This window comes from Cyanistes caeruleus, chromosome 13 (assembly GCF_971803275.1).
Source record: "Cyanistes caeruleus chromosome 13, bCyaCae1.hap1.1, whole genome shotgun sequence".
Classification (NCBI taxonomy): domain Eukaryota; kingdom Metazoa; phylum Chordata; class Aves; order Passeriformes; family Paridae; genus Cyanistes; species Cyanistes caeruleus.
Window position 1 is genome coordinate 6,928,582 of NC_141713.1, and position 19,009 is coordinate 6,947,590.

Here is a 19,009-nt window from a genome sequence, read left to right on the forward strand (position 1 = left end):
TCGTGAGCTTGGCTGGAGGAGATGGCCATTGCTGAGCACTGTGTGCTATCTCCAGACCCATGTAAGCCAGAATTTCTTTTCAGGGGAATCTTATTCTTTTACCCATCATTCTTTTAGCTTCCATGCCAAGAAAGTAGAGTCCCTCTGTAAGGTTTCATTCAGCAGGGAAATAAAAGGAAACTCCAGTCTGCAGCCAAAAGCACTGAGCTGAAGAAAGGAGTGTTTTGGGGACAGATACATATATGTGTATATATATATATATATGTAGGGACTTATCCTTACAAGGGCTTTTTTTCAGTCATATAGTAAAAGTTCTGGCAGGTCATATGGACATTTTTGAGCCTAATTCTAAGGTAATTAACTGTAATACTCGTTGGTACAGGCTCTCACTGCCTGAGCATTCACCTAAATGGCTACATTTAAGAGCCTCCACTGAGAATCCTGCATTTGGAGTTTCCTGTTCTGACAGGCAGAGGTAGCCAATCTAAGAGTAATTTTGACAGATGTCAATGAATTTAAGCTATGGCTGAGACTGTGATCTAGACAGGCCCAAATTCCACCTCAAATGAGGTTGGTAGGAAGGGCTGCACTTGTACCAGGCATCAGTCTGGGAGATCTCCTGGCAATTTTTAATATAGGATAAAGTCTCATGATTGTATTTGAGTGATCATAATTCTCCATTCCTTCAAATGACTAATTTTTTTTGCTTTTTTCTTATTCCAAACCTGTTGCTTTTATTTGAAAGGCTTCTATATTCCACCTCATTTCTTCCACTAGGGAGCAATCCTTATCTGTACAACATTAATAAGCAGTTAAGGATCCTGAAAGACCCTTAAGGAAAGAGCCATTATTACAAATAACAATTAATTAATAAGACATTCAAATTATTATCTTTGTAAGCTCTATACTAATCCTTTTACCTCTCTGTAGAATGTAGCAGGAAGTATTCAGCTGCTGTTTTAACCATGCTCTGCTATACACACATCAATTCCAGGACAGGAAAGGCAGAATTAAAAAAAAGCCAGACAGTTAAAATCAAGAGAGTGTAATGCCCAGGGCAATTATATCTAACACTCTCTACTCCTGAGAAGTGCTAATGGCTTTTTAATAGGCACCACAGGTCAAGACAGTGGGTTTGAATCTTTTTAGACAGTGGGGGGAAATCTACTTTGACTGAAATCAATGACAGAGCTCCAAATGATCTCTGTAGAGGAGAATTTCACTGATTTCTTAGATAACCACAGTAAGATCTAAAACCAGTGGCACATCAGATTTTATTGATATCTAATGACTGGTTCTCCATCAGCATCTGTGAGGTCTTTAACCAAACTTGCTTCATATGTGTCATTAGATGCTTAAAATAGTAGGAAGAGAAATCTCTTAAAATGTGTGAAATTATTTTCTGTGTTCTTTCTTGTCCTCTTTATTGACACAGATCAGGGCCACCACCAGGCACTGAGGACAAGAACAAGTTCACAAATGAGGGCTTGTGAGAGAATCCAGTGCTCCCATGACTCTCAAGGAAGTCTGAAAGCTGTAAAGCAGTTCTAAAATTTCCATTATGAATGCACTGAAAATCTGAATCTTAATTGGATTACCTGGTTGTGTTTATGAGGTCACATATTCTTGTCTGGTTTTTTGAGGGTTTTTCTGTTTAGAACTCAAAGATGGAGGATACATGAATATTCTCATTACTAAGAATTCCTTCACCATTTCTCTGTCATAAGGATAATACAAACACTTATTGCAGCTTCTATGATTTAGGCAGATTTAAAGTATTCCCACTATTTTTATCCTAATGCCTTCAGTACACAACTTGTTAGTATTGAAATAGAATATAATCTTTTATGTTGATTATACTGGAGCTGCATATAAATACATCCAGTATCTCTTTCAGAAAATAGATACTTTTAAGCTATTTCCTCTTCTTTTTAGTGGTCTTTAGAGTTGGTCCTATTTGCTTGCTCTTACAAGTGGATTAGTAAGAGTGTGGAATTGACAGACTGAACTGAAGATTTTGTTGCATAAATACCATTTAATCCTCAGCTTCCATCTATCAAGCCAAAGCTAATTCATCAGTATCTTGGAGCCCTAAAATCATTCTTGTAAACTGGAAATTAATCACATAAGAGGTCATGTTTTTCTAGTGGCTTCAACATGAGTTCTTCACTCTTGGACCCTGAAGTTGGATGTGTGTCTAAGCAGTAGAATGACACTAATGCTCAGGCAGAAGATGTCAACTTTGGGGCTTTCTGACATTTGGTTTGGAAGATTTGTTTGACTGTGGATCATTGAGTCAGTTTTTAATTGCATATGACTGATCTCCCTGTACAGATACATCCAGAATTTCCCCTAGACAGGCACAACCTTAATTTTTTTCTTACTTTTACACCTTGAAGTACAGTAGAAACAGCAGCTAGGATTTAAAACATCTTGTTTAATGCATCAGAGGCTCCCACATCCAGTATCATTCAGTGAATCAGTGGTCAGACTTCTATCAGAGAGCAGCAAACCTGGTCTTTAGGTTTTTTTTCCAGCTTTCAAGCTTTTTTTTTTCCTTTTCAACTCAAGCAAGGAATTAATTGAAGCAGCTGCTTTGCTGGCTGTGTGCACAGGTACAGCACTTGGAGCTGCACAGAGGCATCTGATGGGGATTGTCCAAAGGATTTAGGAAGAACAAGAAAACTGTAGAGAGGCTACAAGAGGTTAAAATATTAATTGCACAAGGCTGGTGAGTGTACTTCATCTCACCACAGGTTGATGAAGGGCTGAGGCAAACCAGAACTTCGTTTTTCTAATAGAAAAGCTGTGAGTTTTATTCCTGGAATGTGTCCCACTCCTCTCTTAGACTGAAATCTTAAAATACTTTAGTGGCTGAAAGATGAGGCAGGAATTGGGTACTATTGATATGTAAATGAGAAACAGTAGTGACCTCGGCTTCCTTTAAAAGTCATTTGATTTCAAATGGAGAGGAGGGTGGAAATGAAAGGAGAAAAGAGATGGTTTGTCTGACGAATCTCCTTGTCTGTGTGATCAATGGAAATGCAATAAGCCAACTACCCTTAAGGAAGCGAAACATAAAACTAAAGAAACTATTGATCTTATCTAAGGTTTTGTTCAACCTAGGAACAAGAAAAGAAGGTGATAAAATATCCAAACTCTTTTTCATCTTGTCTGGATTACCCAAATCACTCTTCGAGGAGCCCTATCTCCATTTGAAAGTTGCTAAAAACAAAGTAATGAAGTTTCACATGGAATTTTCCCTCCTGTTTCTGCTGGTTTGCAGCCTGGTGGTCAAACCAGAAAATATCAATAGTAAAATAATAACCCCCTTATCATTTTTGCTCATGTGATGACCGTCTGCATTGGTCCCTCATTGGAGATTTTACCCCTCCAGCTTAAATTGATTTCATTTGCTGCCTCCCTTTTGTGGGATGCAGAGCCCTCTTCTCATCTTCGGTTTTGAAAAGTCTGAATACGAGGCTGTGCTGTGAGGAGTTCTGAGTACAGGTACAGCCATGACCCTGGAAGAACCACTGTTCTGTCATGTCTCTTTCACCATTCTTCCTGGTTCCTTGTTACCTCGCCTGCTAATTAGGACCCTCCTGTAGCATATTCCATTGTGCTGTTCCATTCATTATTGCATCCATTATCCTCCAAGTTAATACCTTTAGTGCCTGGGTGTACAGCTGAGTTCCAAACCGTATGTCTTGGTAATACAGCTAAAAAATTTGGCTTCATGCTCTGTGTGTACATGTTATGTTGGAAAAGCAGTTTCCTTGGCATGGTGTGCCTGATGGAGGAGTTGGAGTACTAATGGAAATAGATTTTAGCTTTTTGCTTCAAACGGATTATAAACAACAAGGAGTAACAAATGAGTTTTCAAATTATAGCAGGTGTCTTGACAATATCCTATGAAGGAGATTTTACTGCTGGTATGGATCCCTCTTTGAAGGAAGCTTTTGGAAGAGCTGGGAAATAAAATTTTTCTTTTTTAATTCTTCTAAGTCAGAGGAATTGAATAACCCAAATTTTCTCTTATGGCTCAATTAGAGGAAAAAGCCATCCCTCTGCAGAGACGCTGGAGCTGGAGACCTCAGCACTGAGCAGTGTGGTCATACAGTTCATAAGACACTCTTGATATTTTTAATTCAAAAAATCATTGCTGGACAGAAGTGGTGAGTGTTAGTCTAATTATAAGATCTAATATTATCCATCCCCTTTAGCCTGACCAGCATGGGCTGACATATTTAAATGAGTGATGAATCAGTGATTCTCCATGGAAGAATGGCTGAAATAAAGCAATATGCCAAGGTGAAAGCCTCCCCTCTTTCTCATCCTTCAGAGGAGGCCTGCTCTGGTTTGATCTCTTTCTGCTAGATGAGCCAAATTGTTACCCATGTATGATTGACCACTGGATTGCAACACTATTTCTTCATAATTATCAGTACACAATTAAATATTTTCTTTATCTTCCTTACTTTTGAAGATTACTTACCAAATTTCTGTGCGGAATTTTTATGTATGTTTTATTCATAAGCAGTTTATTACAGTTAATAGTCAGAAATTGAGTTGTTTTGATGGAGTTTTCAGGTCACATGATGTTGCTTCTGTTCTCCCATAAAATCTATATTGTTCTTGTAATTGGAAGTCTGGTGCAGAAACTTGCAAATAATTTTAATTTGGCCTGTTGCCAGTATTCAGCCACCAACAAAAATGATTTCAGCAATATTCTTGTCATAAAGCATGTTTGATAAATAGTTGAAGACAGAAAAAATAAAGAAAATGGGATATATTCTATGCTTTCTGGCATACATTTCTGGAAAATGATTAGATCATCTTTGCAAGTCTTACAGACTCTTTCCCAATTCTGATTTCTTTTGTGCCCCAGAGCTTATACTTTTCCTGAGTATGAGTAAGTCTCAAAAGCATTCAAAAGCTTCTTTTTAAAGAAGAAAAAATCATCTCTAAAATGTGTTGTTTTTAGCTGACCCTCAGTGCTCTAGAGATCTCATTCTAAAGCAGATGCTGAGAATAAGAAAGAATATTTTTTTCTTTCTGATAGGTCTGCTTCCAGTTCTGCTCCAAAGTGGCTCAAATTGGAAGCAGATGTAACAGCAAGAAAAGTATAAAAAAAAATAGTTATCTAATATTAATCTAAGGACAGATGTTTCAAATTAAGGGTGTTGTTTTTTTCCCTTTTCTTAAGTTGTTACCCAAAGCAAAAGTTTGCCTCCTATTTGCTTTATTTTCCTGCCTCCATTATTTCCTCCCACCCCTTGTGCTAATTGATTGATGATTCATTTTGTAAGATATTGTAATTGTACCTTTTAGGCTTTTGGACCTCACTTCATAGAGCTTTATAGGGACTAATGGTATTTAGGAAGTGGGGAAGAAGAGAGAAGGAGCTTCTGAGCAAACAAAGGGAGATGGTGGGTGTTTGTCCTTCTTGTAGACACTTAAATCTACAAGGTTTTTACATGAAGTTCTTATATGGAATTTTTACATGAACTGCTGGAATACTTCCCCTTGTTAAGTGTTTTTTATTGGTTTGTTTGTTTTATTATTTGACAGGATTCTAACTAAGAAATCACAACTGTGCTCAGATATGTTTGAAGCTGTGTTGATTTTGGCTCTCTGATGGTTTGGAAAAGCAAATTGCAGAACCTTGTAGGGATTCTTTGGGCCTTGAAAACCAGAGTTTACACGTAGGACCACCCCAGCAGATCCCATATTTCTTGATGGGGAATAAGACAGTTGTGTTAAGGCAGATGTGACAAATACTACATGAGGTGTAAATATCATCTCTGTTTCCAAAAGTCATGAATGCTTTTGCCATCTGCTAATTTTTGTTGAGGATGCTCAATGTTGCCATATGGGAGGGCTATTTATATGTATTTAAATCAGTCTGTAAAGTTTGCAAGAAGGTAACACTGGTCTCCATACTCTGTTTTCCCATTTCCTGATCCATTCCAGAGTCAGTTTAACCTTGGTGTTTTGGAAAAGATCAACCACTGAGTAGGGTCATTTTTCTTATTATCACATCTGAAGAAGGCTTATTTTTGGTTTTTTTTTGTTTTGTTTTGTTCGTTTGGTTTTCTGTTGTTTTTTGGTCTTTTTTTTGTTTGTTTTGTTTTTGTTTTTTGATTGGGGAGTTGGTTTGGGGATTTCTAGCCTTATATAGGGTTAGAACCCATTTTCTGGCATTAGTGTAACTGTATTAAAGTTTCTGCTGACAACACTCAGCCCTTCTTTCCACGTTTGCCAAACGTTGGTGTTTTGTGAATGACTCTGGAAAAAGCTGTGGGTCCTTAGTCCAGCAGGCAGAGTTTGCTGCTGTACAAACAATGATTTATTAACTCTTTCAAGTCAGTACAGGGGTGGCTGCCTGCACTGCTCCATCTGGTGAGGTGTCCCACGGATGCTGCCTTGAAAGACATTTTGGAAAAAGTCCTTCCCAGCACCTGCTGCAGTGGGTTTCAGCTGTTGCTCAGGCCATCTGCTTTGCTATTCCTGAGCTGCAGGATCTGAGTGTTGGGGGATGCAGGAATGTTCCACTGTGCTTGAACTCGCCCTGTTACTCAAAACAGAGGAGAAAGATACTGGAGAAGAAGAGCACAGAGCTTTCTTTAGCCTCCCTGTCCCCAAAGCACCCAGCAAGAATTAAACCCCAATGCAAGAATTATCAGGAGCACTGGGAAACAGTATTTTATTCCTTCTCGTTATTGCTGAGCACCCAAGGGAAGATATATTGGAATTAATTTCCTTTTGCATATATGACACAAGATGGTCAGTGGTGCTAACCGGATCATGAATGAAGATACTAAATTAATTTTTCACCTCTGATTTTGATAATTCTTTCTCCTGAGATGTTGAGCCAGCTGTATTCCTGACTTGCTGTGACCTTGAGAAGACATGCCATGCCATATGGTTAAATTATGCCATGATAAAGAATGACAACAGAAGTGAGTTCATGATAGATTTGACTCTGCAAAGCTGAGAGTTGTCCAGCCCTGTTGAGATTCAGTGGACATGGATGGCATGTAGAACAGAAAAGCAGAGCTCTCATGTACCTTTTTCTTGGCCCACCCTTGTCCACTGTCATACAGTTGTATTTGCTCTGCTGCTAACCCCTTCTGCTTGGCACTCAACCTTGCACAGCTTATTCCAACAAATCCTGAAAATCTCCTGCATTCCTTTCACTCACTTCTGATGTTAGCAATGTTAATGGTGTGTCCTAGCTGGGAGCTGGCTTTTTGTTAAACCTAGGGACATAGCAACCTCCATGGGGCTGGGGTGTGGAAAACAGGCATCATCTTGAATAATGCTTGTCTTGAATGTTTATCTTCCTTTATATTTCCCTTTTTTCCCCCTCAGCTGCTTTTGCACTTCCATATTCCAAAGCTGTATTGCACAAAGCAGTTCATAGGTACAGGGGCTATCAAACTGTTTCTCTACAAAGTGGATGAGCAACAAGACTGCACAGAAGTGCAAGTGTCCTGTCATATCCATCTTCCAGCATTTGAGAGAACAGGACTAGATGGAAGAATCCCAGGTTTTGACATTACCAATCTGGGCAGCCCAGGCACTTGAAGCTAAAAAAAGCTATTTGCTATTGCACTTGGGGTTGCATGGAGAAGAAATTGCATTTTGTGAGGGAACGAGACATGAATCAATGGCTCACCTCTGTATTTTCACCCTGCTGACAAGTGACTGCTATTGTGTCCCCATTTGAAAATGAACAAAACCAGTGTAGTCATGTGGAGACATAAAAACAACAAATGCTGTCACCTCGTAATTGAGGGAGTAGGTTTGTCCATGTGCTGTAAGGAGGAACAAACTCTCCTAGTATTAAAATCAGTGCTGTCATACTCAGAAGTCAAACAGTCTTTTGTAGTGCCAGAAGGCTGAAAATGCCTAGCAATTTATGGTCAGGCTAATCTCTGAATTGTATTTATTCAGTTTATGGGCATAGCTGAGGACCTGGTTTGACTTCAGATGTTTGAGCCTTAACTACATTCACAGTACAGATTATTAGAACAAACAGAAAAGCTGTAAAAATAAAGCAAACTCAATGTTTAAAGATATTTTTTCATTTTCTGTTTAAAATATTATACTGACAAATCAGACAATTGCAGTCACACACACACATGTGATTTTTCTTGATGAAATGTTACTGTTTTATTTGAAATAAATTTCTCTAAGAAATTTGGTGTGGCATGACCTTGAATGTCCATGGGATCTCAGTCTTCTAAAGAAAAACCTCTTGGGAAGGGTAAGGAACAGAAAAGCAACATTCCTAATGAAAACTAACCCCGCAGCATTTCGGTGGTGCCCCTTTAAAAGCCCAAATATCATTGCACATCATCCTTTCAAGTTTTCTTGGGAATTACAGCAGCTAGCTTTTTGATTTCTGATGTCTCTCTTGCTTGTTAATCTGGCCCCGTGTGGATTTATTGTACAAATCTATTTGGCAGCTGAAAATTGCCCTTTGATGAAGCTCCTAGTCTCATCATGAACTCCTCAGGCATGGAAAATAAGAATGGGGAGGTGGAAAAGCACAGGCTGAAAGAGCCATGTTTGCCTTTGACTACGCATGGATTTTTAGAAGCATCTAAAGTTCAAAGATTTTGATTACAGGATTTTCTGTAAAGATGAATTTCTCTCCTCTTAGGATCATAACATTTGCCATGCTGGATCAGATCACTGGTCCATATAATCAGGTACCCTGCCTCACGCAGACACTGTTTCCTCACAGCTCTGAAGAAAACAAAACCTGCCTGTAAAGCAACTGATTCAATTAGACTAAGACACAGAAAGGAAATAATCCTACCAGCCCAACCTGCCTCTCCTCTGCTTCATACACTTCACCATGAGCCCTGATTATCATTTTCAAAACTTGGAATAACGAGCTACGTTCTCTGTCAATAATTATGTCACTTTTTCATTCTCTTTTGTAATCTTTTATCAGACAGGGCTTCCTGCAGCAGTGCATTCTACCAGATGCCCATAATATGTATATGCTGTCTGTTATTAAGCATAAACTATATTTTTAAATCTAATTTTCCTTTTGCTGGTTTCTGTGTCCTTGTAAAATGTGCTTCCCATAGCTGCAGTAGTTCCCAGTTTGCTTGTCTGACCCACTGCTGTCCTCATGCCTCTGTTACCTACTATGTTATCCAGGCCCCCTGCTCTGGTCTCCCCTAAAATCACACTAGAGGGTCTGTTCATTCTCTTCAGTCTCCAGATCTGCAAATACATCCTTGTTCTACCCACCTCTTGTCTGTTTGGTTCATTTCCTTGTTTTGTTTCCAAATCAGATTTATTTGCTTTCTAGGTGTGCTTTTACTAATTGTTACCTTTTCTCTATTTTTCTTCTACCACACAAATGGTTTCCAGTTGCCCAGTAGAGCAGATCTGATTGTAATTTCTCTGCATTGACAGTACTAAATTCCTTCCTTACTGATCTGGTGCTGTCATGTTTTTTTTTGCTTGAATCAGAATGTGTGTCCTTGCCTGGTACTTTAGACATCATAAATAATGCCTGTGTGTCTGCAGAGTGTGCTGGGTGGTGGGCTTGTCCTCGAGTAAGACTCAGGTCTGCCTGCCAGAGAAGGTGGGCATTGCACAAGACAACATCTGGAAATTCTGCTCCTACTGCAGCTCCTTGGGTATGATAACAGTGTCCTGTGCAGCTCCACAGCCTTTCTGTAGCTCTGTCTCAAGCCTGGACTGAAGACTTGACAAATATTCCAGTGTCACAGCAAGAGCAAAGGGAGCTCTGTGCTCCTGCCCTTGTCTGCCATGTCCAGGTGCAGCCTGTCCTGTAGCAGGGAAGGCTGCAGTTGCTGGGAAAGGCATTAAGCACTGAAAACAGAATTTTAATAACAAATTCACGAAGCTTTGATGCTTAGATTAGACTGTTAGTTCTTCTGGTTTGACCTCTTGAACATCATAAGCCCTTGGGTTTCACCCAGGCAGCTTTGTACAAAGCCCGTTAACTTGTGTTTGTGTAAACAGAAAAATATCCAGGCTGGATTTGAGAATATCACAGCATTGGAAATCTGTCTGGTCCCTTGGCATTTTCTAGGTGTCAGTAATTGTTAAATATTATTGCCTTATTCTCATTTGAATTCATCTGCCTGATGTTTTAGCTGTATTTGTGCTATTTTTCTCTGCTCGTTTAGAGAGACCTTCAGTAACTTAGAGTTTGTTCTCCTGAAGGTACTTACACAATGCAACCTAAGCAACCTTTCAGTCTTTTTTGATAATTAATTAAACATGCTTAATTCTTTAATAGTTTGTCTATATCAGAACATGCAGGAAAGTGCCTCTGAATTAGCTAAAGGAGCAAGTGGAAATTCTTGTGCTAAACCACATTAAGCTACATGTCAACACTCTGAAGCAGAATTAAGGTGGCCTTAATTAAATTTGGCTTAACTCATTTCTAAAGTAAATTAAACCAAACTAAATTGTAAACACTTTCATTTTGAATACCAGAGCAGAAATATGTTCTTCTGTGTGTGATAAACTTGTAAAGTGGGGGTATTCTTATGCCAGATGAACTCAGACACAGAAGTTGATAATCCTAGCAGGAGAGTTTGGGGTGGAATTTGAAGTTTTATGGCTTATCTTTAGTAAGACCCTGCATTGCATACTGCATATGGATGATGAAATAAAACCCAAAAAACTGCTGTGATCTGCCTTGGATGTGTTATATTCTAATTTTTGTCTAAGGAATACTTGTGCTGCCAGATGGTGGGAGATCTACAAGTGAAGATATGTGGTCTAGAAAGAGACATTTTGGCACAGCATGCATCATACAGAGATGCAGATATTGGGGACAATTCAGAAATCATTTGCATACTTGTCATAAACAGGGAAGGCTCAGACCTGATGAGGCTGAAGATATTATTTCTACTGTTAGGTTGGTTACTTACAGCCAAGAGAAGAGAGAGAATGTAGAGACATTCAATGCTGATGATGTGTGATACTCTACAGAGAATTAGAAGGATATCTTTCAATGTCTTTTGCTGCAAAACAAACAAGCACTGGGCTGTTTTCAACCAAGTAGTCATAAATGAGCCTCACTTAGCAAGAGTGGACAGAGGAGTAAACACAAGTACAACGTGACACTGCACTGTCTGTCTAGACCAGAAGTATGAGTTGCAGAGGCATGTTTGGATGATGTGTTTTGGGAACAGATGGCAGAGAAATACGTGGAGTTCTATATGATAGGATTCTTCTTTTTTGATGAAAAGGAAGGAAAAAAATCTTGATTTCACCAGAGAGTTTTTTAAAGGTATAACTCAAGGGAGGAATGAAAGATGATTATTGGATGCATAAACTGATCTGAAGCAGACCTTTTTTGGAGAAGTGAGCCATGTTCCAGAGCTCAGAGAGAGCATGGATGAGGGTCCCTTGCACTTAGGAGGAAGAGAACTAACCTTTCATGAAATGGTAAAGGGAAAAAAATGCAGTTCAAACTCAAACAGCTTGTCATAAATAAACTGAGCCAGTGCAGCAAAAACTGCAGATGCAATAATTTCTCAAATGTCTCCACACTACTGCTAAAGAGTGATGAGCAAGACTAATTGAGAGATCATCTCTGTTGATAAGCTGTAATTTAATTGGCTGTACTAGAACCTGCTGGGAAAACTTTGGAAATTCTTGAATTTAAACTCTTCCAGCTCCTGGTCTGCTCCCTGCATGGGGAGGACAGAAAAGGCAGTAGGGGTGTTTGGCTGGGATGAGGGGAATGACAGTGTGCTGCATCTTCATTTACTGATAATTCAGGTCTACATACTGCAGGTAGGATGGCATAGGCTAGGAAATGATCCTCCTTGGTACACTGAATTAAAGCAGAAAATGGGATAAGCTACCTCAGAAGCACTTGTGTTCCATGCAGGAAAAATAAATGTGTAGCCATGGGCTTCAGTTTGGGTGAGATCTGCTTGAGATTCCGTGTGGCAGCAGTAAATACTATTAAAGATTCCAAACGTTACAGATGACTAATTTGTAGCACAAAAGATGTAGTATCCACTGCAGTTCTATTTTGGACTACTTTGTAACAGGAAATGATGAATTAATCTTTGTTGTGGGAGTTTGTGGTTACCTAGACACCAGTGATCATGACCCAATTACATTTAATGTGGGCAGGGGACAGTGTTCCTATTAACACATTTGCTTGTATATTTTTTCCTTAATAAGGGTGATTTTTCAGAGCTGAAGAAATATTAGAATTAAAGCAGACCACAAGAGGGGGGAAAAAATGGAAGTATTATGAATAGAAATTGAGTCCTTTTCCAAAAAGGATTTTGCTACATATCCAAAAAGGCACAATTCTCTAATCAGGAATTGAGGACATGTTCGGTTAAAAATGATGCTGGTTGAGTAGCAAAAAGAAAGTAATAATTAATGTAGAGGACAGTGACTCATAGTACTGATGAAAAATCTACGTGATTGATTATAGTGAGACAGGTCTCTGTTATTTCAGTCTCAGTTTCTTGTTTGTTAGCACTAATTGTTTACTAGTGCTTCTGAATGTAATGAGTAAACAACAGTAGAGGTCATTTCCCTAAATATGGCTTGTGAAAATAATCTTGTGAAGAATAATAGCACAGATTTATTGTCCCTGAACAAAGAAAAAAGGGAAGATAGACACAAGCCATTGTAATGTTGGATATAAGAAGATAAAGAGTAAAAATTCATGGCAGTCAGTCCTTAGAACAGTAAGAAAGCATTTGTGACCATCACCAAAAAATAAGTTCTGGAACACTACTATAGAAATTATTGCATGGATAAGATTTTTAAACAGATGCCTTAATTAAAGTAGTGCCTTTAATTTGTTAGAGTACTTCCTTTTTCTACCCGTTACCATGTTAATCTTTTCAAAGATTATGGTTCTTGTCTGGGTGTTTTCAATAATGATGATACTAAATGCTGATTATCTTAGCCCTTATCATTTCTTCCTCTGGGATTTATTAGGTCACTGGGCTAAGAGCAAAGGGAACAAACTGTTTCCTTTCACAACCTTTTCTATTTACCATGGATTGACATCTGTAAGTCAGAGTTATTCAGTTTGTTTCTTCTGACCCAGAAATGGGAAACTTTCTACTCTGTTGACTGTGTACTTTGTCCTAGGACAACATTTTTGCTTTAGGGATTTAAAGAGACCAAATTCTCACTAGGCTGGTGCTAGGACTTATGCCTCTGAAGATGCTTTGCCTCGTTTTCTATTGTCGTCATCATCACCACAGTCAACACTTTCTCAGCACCTTTTGCCACAGAAGATAAAAATATTGATATGTAGTTGGGGAAAGTAGGTGTTGTCTTTGAAGACTTCTGATATTTCAAGCCAATGTTCCCATTTTGCACTAGGGTGAAAACACAGCCTTTTAAAATAACTTGCAGAAATTGAAAACAGCTGATCACAGAGCAGGTCACTACACTCTTTTGGCTGAAGAAAACTCAGATTCCAGTCTGCCTGCTTCAAAGCAAGGATTTAGATTGCTAGAAGGTCTTTTGTTGAACTTGTCCCTGCTTCTCATGTAAGAGATGTAATATTTTGTGTAAATAATGAGAGGTTCCTTGAGCCAGAAAGAGACTTAATTGCACAACCCAGGGGCAGTGGTACTCACCTAAAATAGAACAGCCCTCATCCCCTGTAGGGCAGAAGGGAAAAATATCTTGCAAAGATATTTTTATTGTGGGGTCTGATCAAAAACATCAGCCAGGAGCTGAGCAGCTCTTCCTGAGAAAGGTCACCTGTAGCCTGTCACAGTCTCACAAGGAAGTCTTGTCTCAGACAAAGCATCTTTCTCAAAACATCTCTCACCAAATCTCTTCCTGTTTTCTACCTCCTCTTAGCTTTATATATAAAGCAGGAAGTTTCCTTTGGGGTGCTGGAAGTAATGACTGAATTCTACAATGAAATTGAATCAGAGATTCATACAATGCAGCAATAAAAAAAAGATATTATGAGTTTGAGGAAGATACTGTAAAATTATTCTGGGAGAGATGTACAGCTGTGTACTACCAGGGCTAAAAAAAGCCTAGAAATTTTGTCCAGTTTACAGTACCTTAATCCTGCTGGAGATCACTTATTTGATAAAATATAATTTAAAGTAGATATATAGATTTAGTTTTGCCACAGGATCCATAAGGACAGTTTTGCATTTGCTCATAGTTTCTTTTTTTTTAAGTGGTCATTTGTTTAAAAGGTACTGCTCAGCAGATTGTGCAGAGACTAGTTCTGGTTTGGAGAGAAAGGTGATAGTTGATAAAGTAATTTTATCTTGCAAGATAATTGAGAGTTGAGTGAGATTATTTGGTTTGAATTGCTCTCTCTACATGAAAACAATGGAGTATGAATCTAGCATTTCTGTAGATGTTTACTTTAGCCCTCTTTTTTTTTTTTTTTAAATTATATTATACTTTTAATTCTATTTTTACTGCCTTTCTCATATTTTCCTTTCTAGCCTTGAGGAGGAATGGGCTTGGGTCTGTAGTGTGAGTTAGGGAGAAGGGCTGCATAGCTATGTCATGATGGCCCAGAGCATGAATGCCTCGCTGGCTGGCAGTGATGGGGAGGAAGAGAGACAACCCTGGAACACAACATAAACAAACAAGCCTGAGTTGCTTGGTGACTTGTTCACAACCCTCAGCTCTCCTGTGCCCAGGTGAATTGGCACCTGAAGTCAGCCCTGTTGCCTCTGCTACCAGAACCATTCCACCAAGGAAAGATGAAAACTGTGAATGTGCAGTAGGCAGCTGGACACCAATTTTGTAATGACCTTTTAAGAGCAGCCCTTCTGTCTCTTCCAGTGAGGGAGAATGAAATAAATGGGATCTGAAAGTGGAGCTCAGGCTGGCTTGGAAAGAACGACAGAAAGGTCGCTTTTCTGATCAGGCCAGTATGTTCAATGATTGGAAGGACTTCCAGGGGTCAGAGCATTGAAGATTTTTCTGGGTCAGGAGCAACCCTGCTAACTCCACATGCACAGAAATGCCTTGATTTTGTTATCTGACTGATCAGCTCTTGGTAAAGGTGTTGCACAGGCTGGGTACCTTCAACAAGCCACCAAAACTGCTTCTATCGTTTCACACATTTAGTTCTCACCAAATCAATTGATTTTTGTGCCCTGAAGTATGATTTGTACTGGGGCCTGGTATTAAATGTCAGCTTTGAAAGCAGGCCTTGTCAGGACTAATACAAAATTCACTCTTGTGGTTAATTTAACGAGATAGATCAGCAGACATTGTACATTTATTAAACAACCATAATTATATTTATATTAATGCCGGTCTCTGCCCAAGAGAGATTCAGGCCTGGCATAATAGGATTTGTTTGTAATGCAGAATTGAGATCTCTGAATATAGATACAGTGATAAACTCAGGGCTTTGGGCCATGTTGTGGGTTGAGCTTGAGTAGCTCTGGGATGTTCGGATGCTGGCTCTGCAGCTGAGGCTGCGGGCTGTGACAGAGGCACATGGTTAGAGCTCATATCAAACTCTGGGAATGCTGTCAGATTTTTGGTTATTCTGCATGCTGCAAAGTTGGTTGAAATCCACTGGTATTGACTACTTTCAGGTGCACTGCATTTGCATGTTCATTCTCTTTAAGACATCAGCAAAGCATCCTGAGAGTTCTAAAGGTTCTGCTGTTCCTGAAGTGTGTTTTGTTTCACACTGTCTCCTCTGTAGGATATGGCATCAAGTCATTTTTGTATTATATTGAACATGTAGCACATTTTTATGTGGGTAAGGTCATTGCTCAGGCTTTGGAAACAGGTGAATGGGATTCTGTCTGAATTTTCCGATGTACAGTTATGTTATTTCTGGAAAATAGCCTGTGGTTATTGCCCTGTTCTGTTCTGCATTGATGTCCTGGGAATAAAGCAAGAGATTTCTGGGACAGGGGCAGCTCTGCTCAGTTGCTTGCAGGAGGCAAGAACAACCTCAACTGGATTTAGCTGTGTCTTCCTGCTTTTTATGCTGACACAGTGCCCACCTCTCCTCCTCTGCATACTGATGGCCTGCATCTTTACTCTGCTTGTCTGTCACTGCAAACAGGGGAGAACAAACTTGACAGTGGTGGATTGAAGGTCTGTAAATGGTTATTGATTCCCAGACCTCTTGCATTCCTAGAGAAGGGGGTCGGGAAGGGTGTGTGCTTGGGGACAGAGCATGCAGGTTTGGAGGGGTTTTAGCATGGGTGAGTGACAGGATGTACATGATTATGACTTTCCCTGGATTTGCTTATTCACAGCCCTGGATTGGCTGTGTGCAAACGAGAGATTGTGCTTGGAAGAAGGTGTGCACAAGGTTGTGTGTACGTGTGTGAGTGTACATTTATCTCTGCTTATAGACAGAACATGAAACACAGGTGACTGATAGCAGCATTGCCCGAGTCTAACACAAAGATGGAACTTGATCTTGGAGCTCTTCCCCAACCTAAATGATTTTATAATTCTACTACATGAGTGCATGTACCTTGTGTGGGTGTGTGGAATGCACATAGATGTTCCTTGTGGATCCCTACCAGGAAAGGTGCAACTAAAATAATGATGAGCTCTGTGTCATTCTGCTGCCAGGTGACACTGTCACACCTGCTAGTGCAGGTAGGGTGGGAAGAAGGCAGAGGTGAATAGCCTCAGCCTTCCTGTTAAATCTTTCCTGCCATAGCACATATGGGAGTCTGTAGTAGCCTGTGAAAGGGAAAGGAAGCTCAGTTCTAAAGACTGAAAAGAAAATGCACGCAGCAGTGACTGAGTTCAGATTTCATTAGCTTCTGATATCTCTGTTCACAGGAAAAGAAAACACATTTCCTTGGTGACCTTTTAATAAATGCAAAGCTGGGGGGAATTCTGTCTCTCAGTTCCCTTCCATTTGTAACTAATTGGAGTGGAGGTGTGCAGTGCACAGGACTGCAGCAGAGCCTCTGAAGGACAGCATGCTCACAACACTGCCATTTGTGCACTTCTTGCTTGCCTGTGGAGCCCACAGCACAGCAAAGGCGATGAATGCCTTGTGAGGTCCTGTCCCATCCCTTCCTCCACCCAGGATGGGAGCAGAAGGGTGGGGCAGTCCCCTCACACTGAACAATCCCGTTCAATAACACGTTCAATAACGTGAGGGGTGGTGGAAAGCAAACCAGCACAGGCTGTGCCTGTCACATCTGCTGCTTTGAGTTGTTACCTGCTGCTTGCAGGGCAAGGGAGAACAGCTTATCCCTTGTAATGTTTCCTCCTTACTGCTCATATGATGTTTATTAAAAGGTGGAAAGGAACTTTCATGTCTTCTTAACATGAAATAACATGTCTTCTTCTTTCTCAGCACAAACATTGTGGGATTTAAAATTGTGTGGATAGATTTAGTGGCAGGGAATACAGGGCACAGCAAGACCATTTCAGATGGGAGATGGAGACGTGGAATCAGACCCAACTGAAGGTCTGATGATGCAGAGGTGCTCAGCATCCCACAGATGTCTAAATGGTGCTGGTTCATGCCCTTGTTCCTAATTGCAAGGCTATACCTTGCTGTAGTGAATGTGCTGTTGACTGGTGGAGCGTGGATGGGACCTTTTGTGAGTCCATTGTTAGAAAAGAAAACTCTTATCAGGATTTCTCATATTTTTTTTTGGTAACATTTTTGCTACATTCTCTGAGAAAGAAAATGCTTGGGTAGATTCCTGAATCCATGTGAAAAAGTTCTTAAAAGAGGGACAGCCTGAAGAGGGATCAAATTATTGTGGTAGAGATTTGGCTTATTATCTTCTCATATAGCCCAGGAATGAGAAGCATGTGGCTCTTCTCGGTGTGTTTGGAATACATAACTACAGTCCAGATGGCATTTAAGGTCAGGCTGGCTTTGCTGGTGATCCTGACTGGTTGAAATAAGGGAATGTAAAATTCTGAAGAGAGGCTTATTTCATGAAGACTGAATAACAGATATTTCAAGCCCCAAGGTGCTTCATTAAATATCCTCTCTTTCCAGTCAGTTCCACTGATTTCATTTGAGAGTGTACAGCTATGATAAACTGAATTAAATGTGAGCTCTCATAACTCCTCACCCAGAATCTAAACCTTAAAGAGCTTCCAAAAAGGCAGTCAGTAATTGAAGGCCTTCTCCTTTAAGACAGCCAGAATGCTCCCAAGACAACCAGAAATGTTTTACCTATATTTCTGTGTCAATATTATTGAGCCTTGGCATAATCTCAAAATTCATCTCATTTATGTATATGTTCTTGAATTTAAAAGGAAAAGAGAAAAAAAAAAAAAAAAAAAAAATAAAGCCTTAAGAATTTTTAATTCCATTGCTCATGGCACATTTTTTGTACAACAACACAAAATTATTTGTTTTATATACAGAACTCGACCTCTCTATATAGGGATTGTAGAGAATTTGCTTTCCACTTGAAGGGAAAATCAGTAGTAGGGTACATGGAGAGAATAATTCCAGGTGTAACCCATGTAATGAGCTGATTTGTCTGTGAGTGGGTGCTTAGTCCCTGTGAATAGCTGTGCCCACAGCTTTTGCAAACCTGGTACAAGAACACTTGGGGACGGAATAAAGTCTTTATCTTCACTGATTGCATGTAATCCTAATTGGGTTTTGGATGCACAGCAAGGTTAGTGGCACCAGACAGCACAGGTTTATGATTATGCATGATATAAGATGCATCATCCATTGCTGACAAATGTACTGTCTCCACACACAGACAAAGAAGTGAAAAAGAACAGGTTATATTTTTCCTAAATCGTTTGCCAATCATTTTTGATTTTCATTAGGAGTCTGAAAGAGTCTGAGTGATTGTACTGCTCAGCGTGGCTTTGTGGGAAAGGGCTTAATTTTTATGTTTCCATTTAGTGAATTTTATTGTATTGTTTCTTAGGTCATTGATGAATAAATCATAGTTACACTGAAGCAAATGCCTGGGAAATAGAAAAAACAAGTCTGTTTTACTCCTTTGTATGTATTAGGGGTGACAGGTATTGCTGAGTGTAA

The 19,009-nt window shown here is 39.6% G+C and overlaps 1 protein-coding gene across 10 annotated transcripts in view; it reads left to right on the forward strand.

Moving 5' to 3' along the window:
• AGBL1 (AGBL carboxypeptidase 1) overlaps positions 1–19,009 on the forward strand; it is a 239,592-nt gene that overhangs the window by 120,359 nt on the left and 100,224 nt on the right. For 3 of the 10 annotated variants that reach the window (XM_086848699.1, XM_086848697.1, XM_086848698.1), the window contains one exon: positions 7,378–8,208. The exons of 4 other annotated variants lie outside the window; for them this stretch is intronic. In XM_086848699.1, the coding sequence (XP_086704825.1) occupies positions 7,378–7,593 (216 nt within the window). In that variant the 3' untranslated portion in view covers positions 7,594–8,208. Of the gene's footprint in view, positions 1–6,369; positions 8,209–19,009 lie in introns of those variants that run through there. 3 more of the 10 variants (XM_086848705.1, XM_086848704.1, XM_086848706.1) reach the window with 1 other exon arrangement.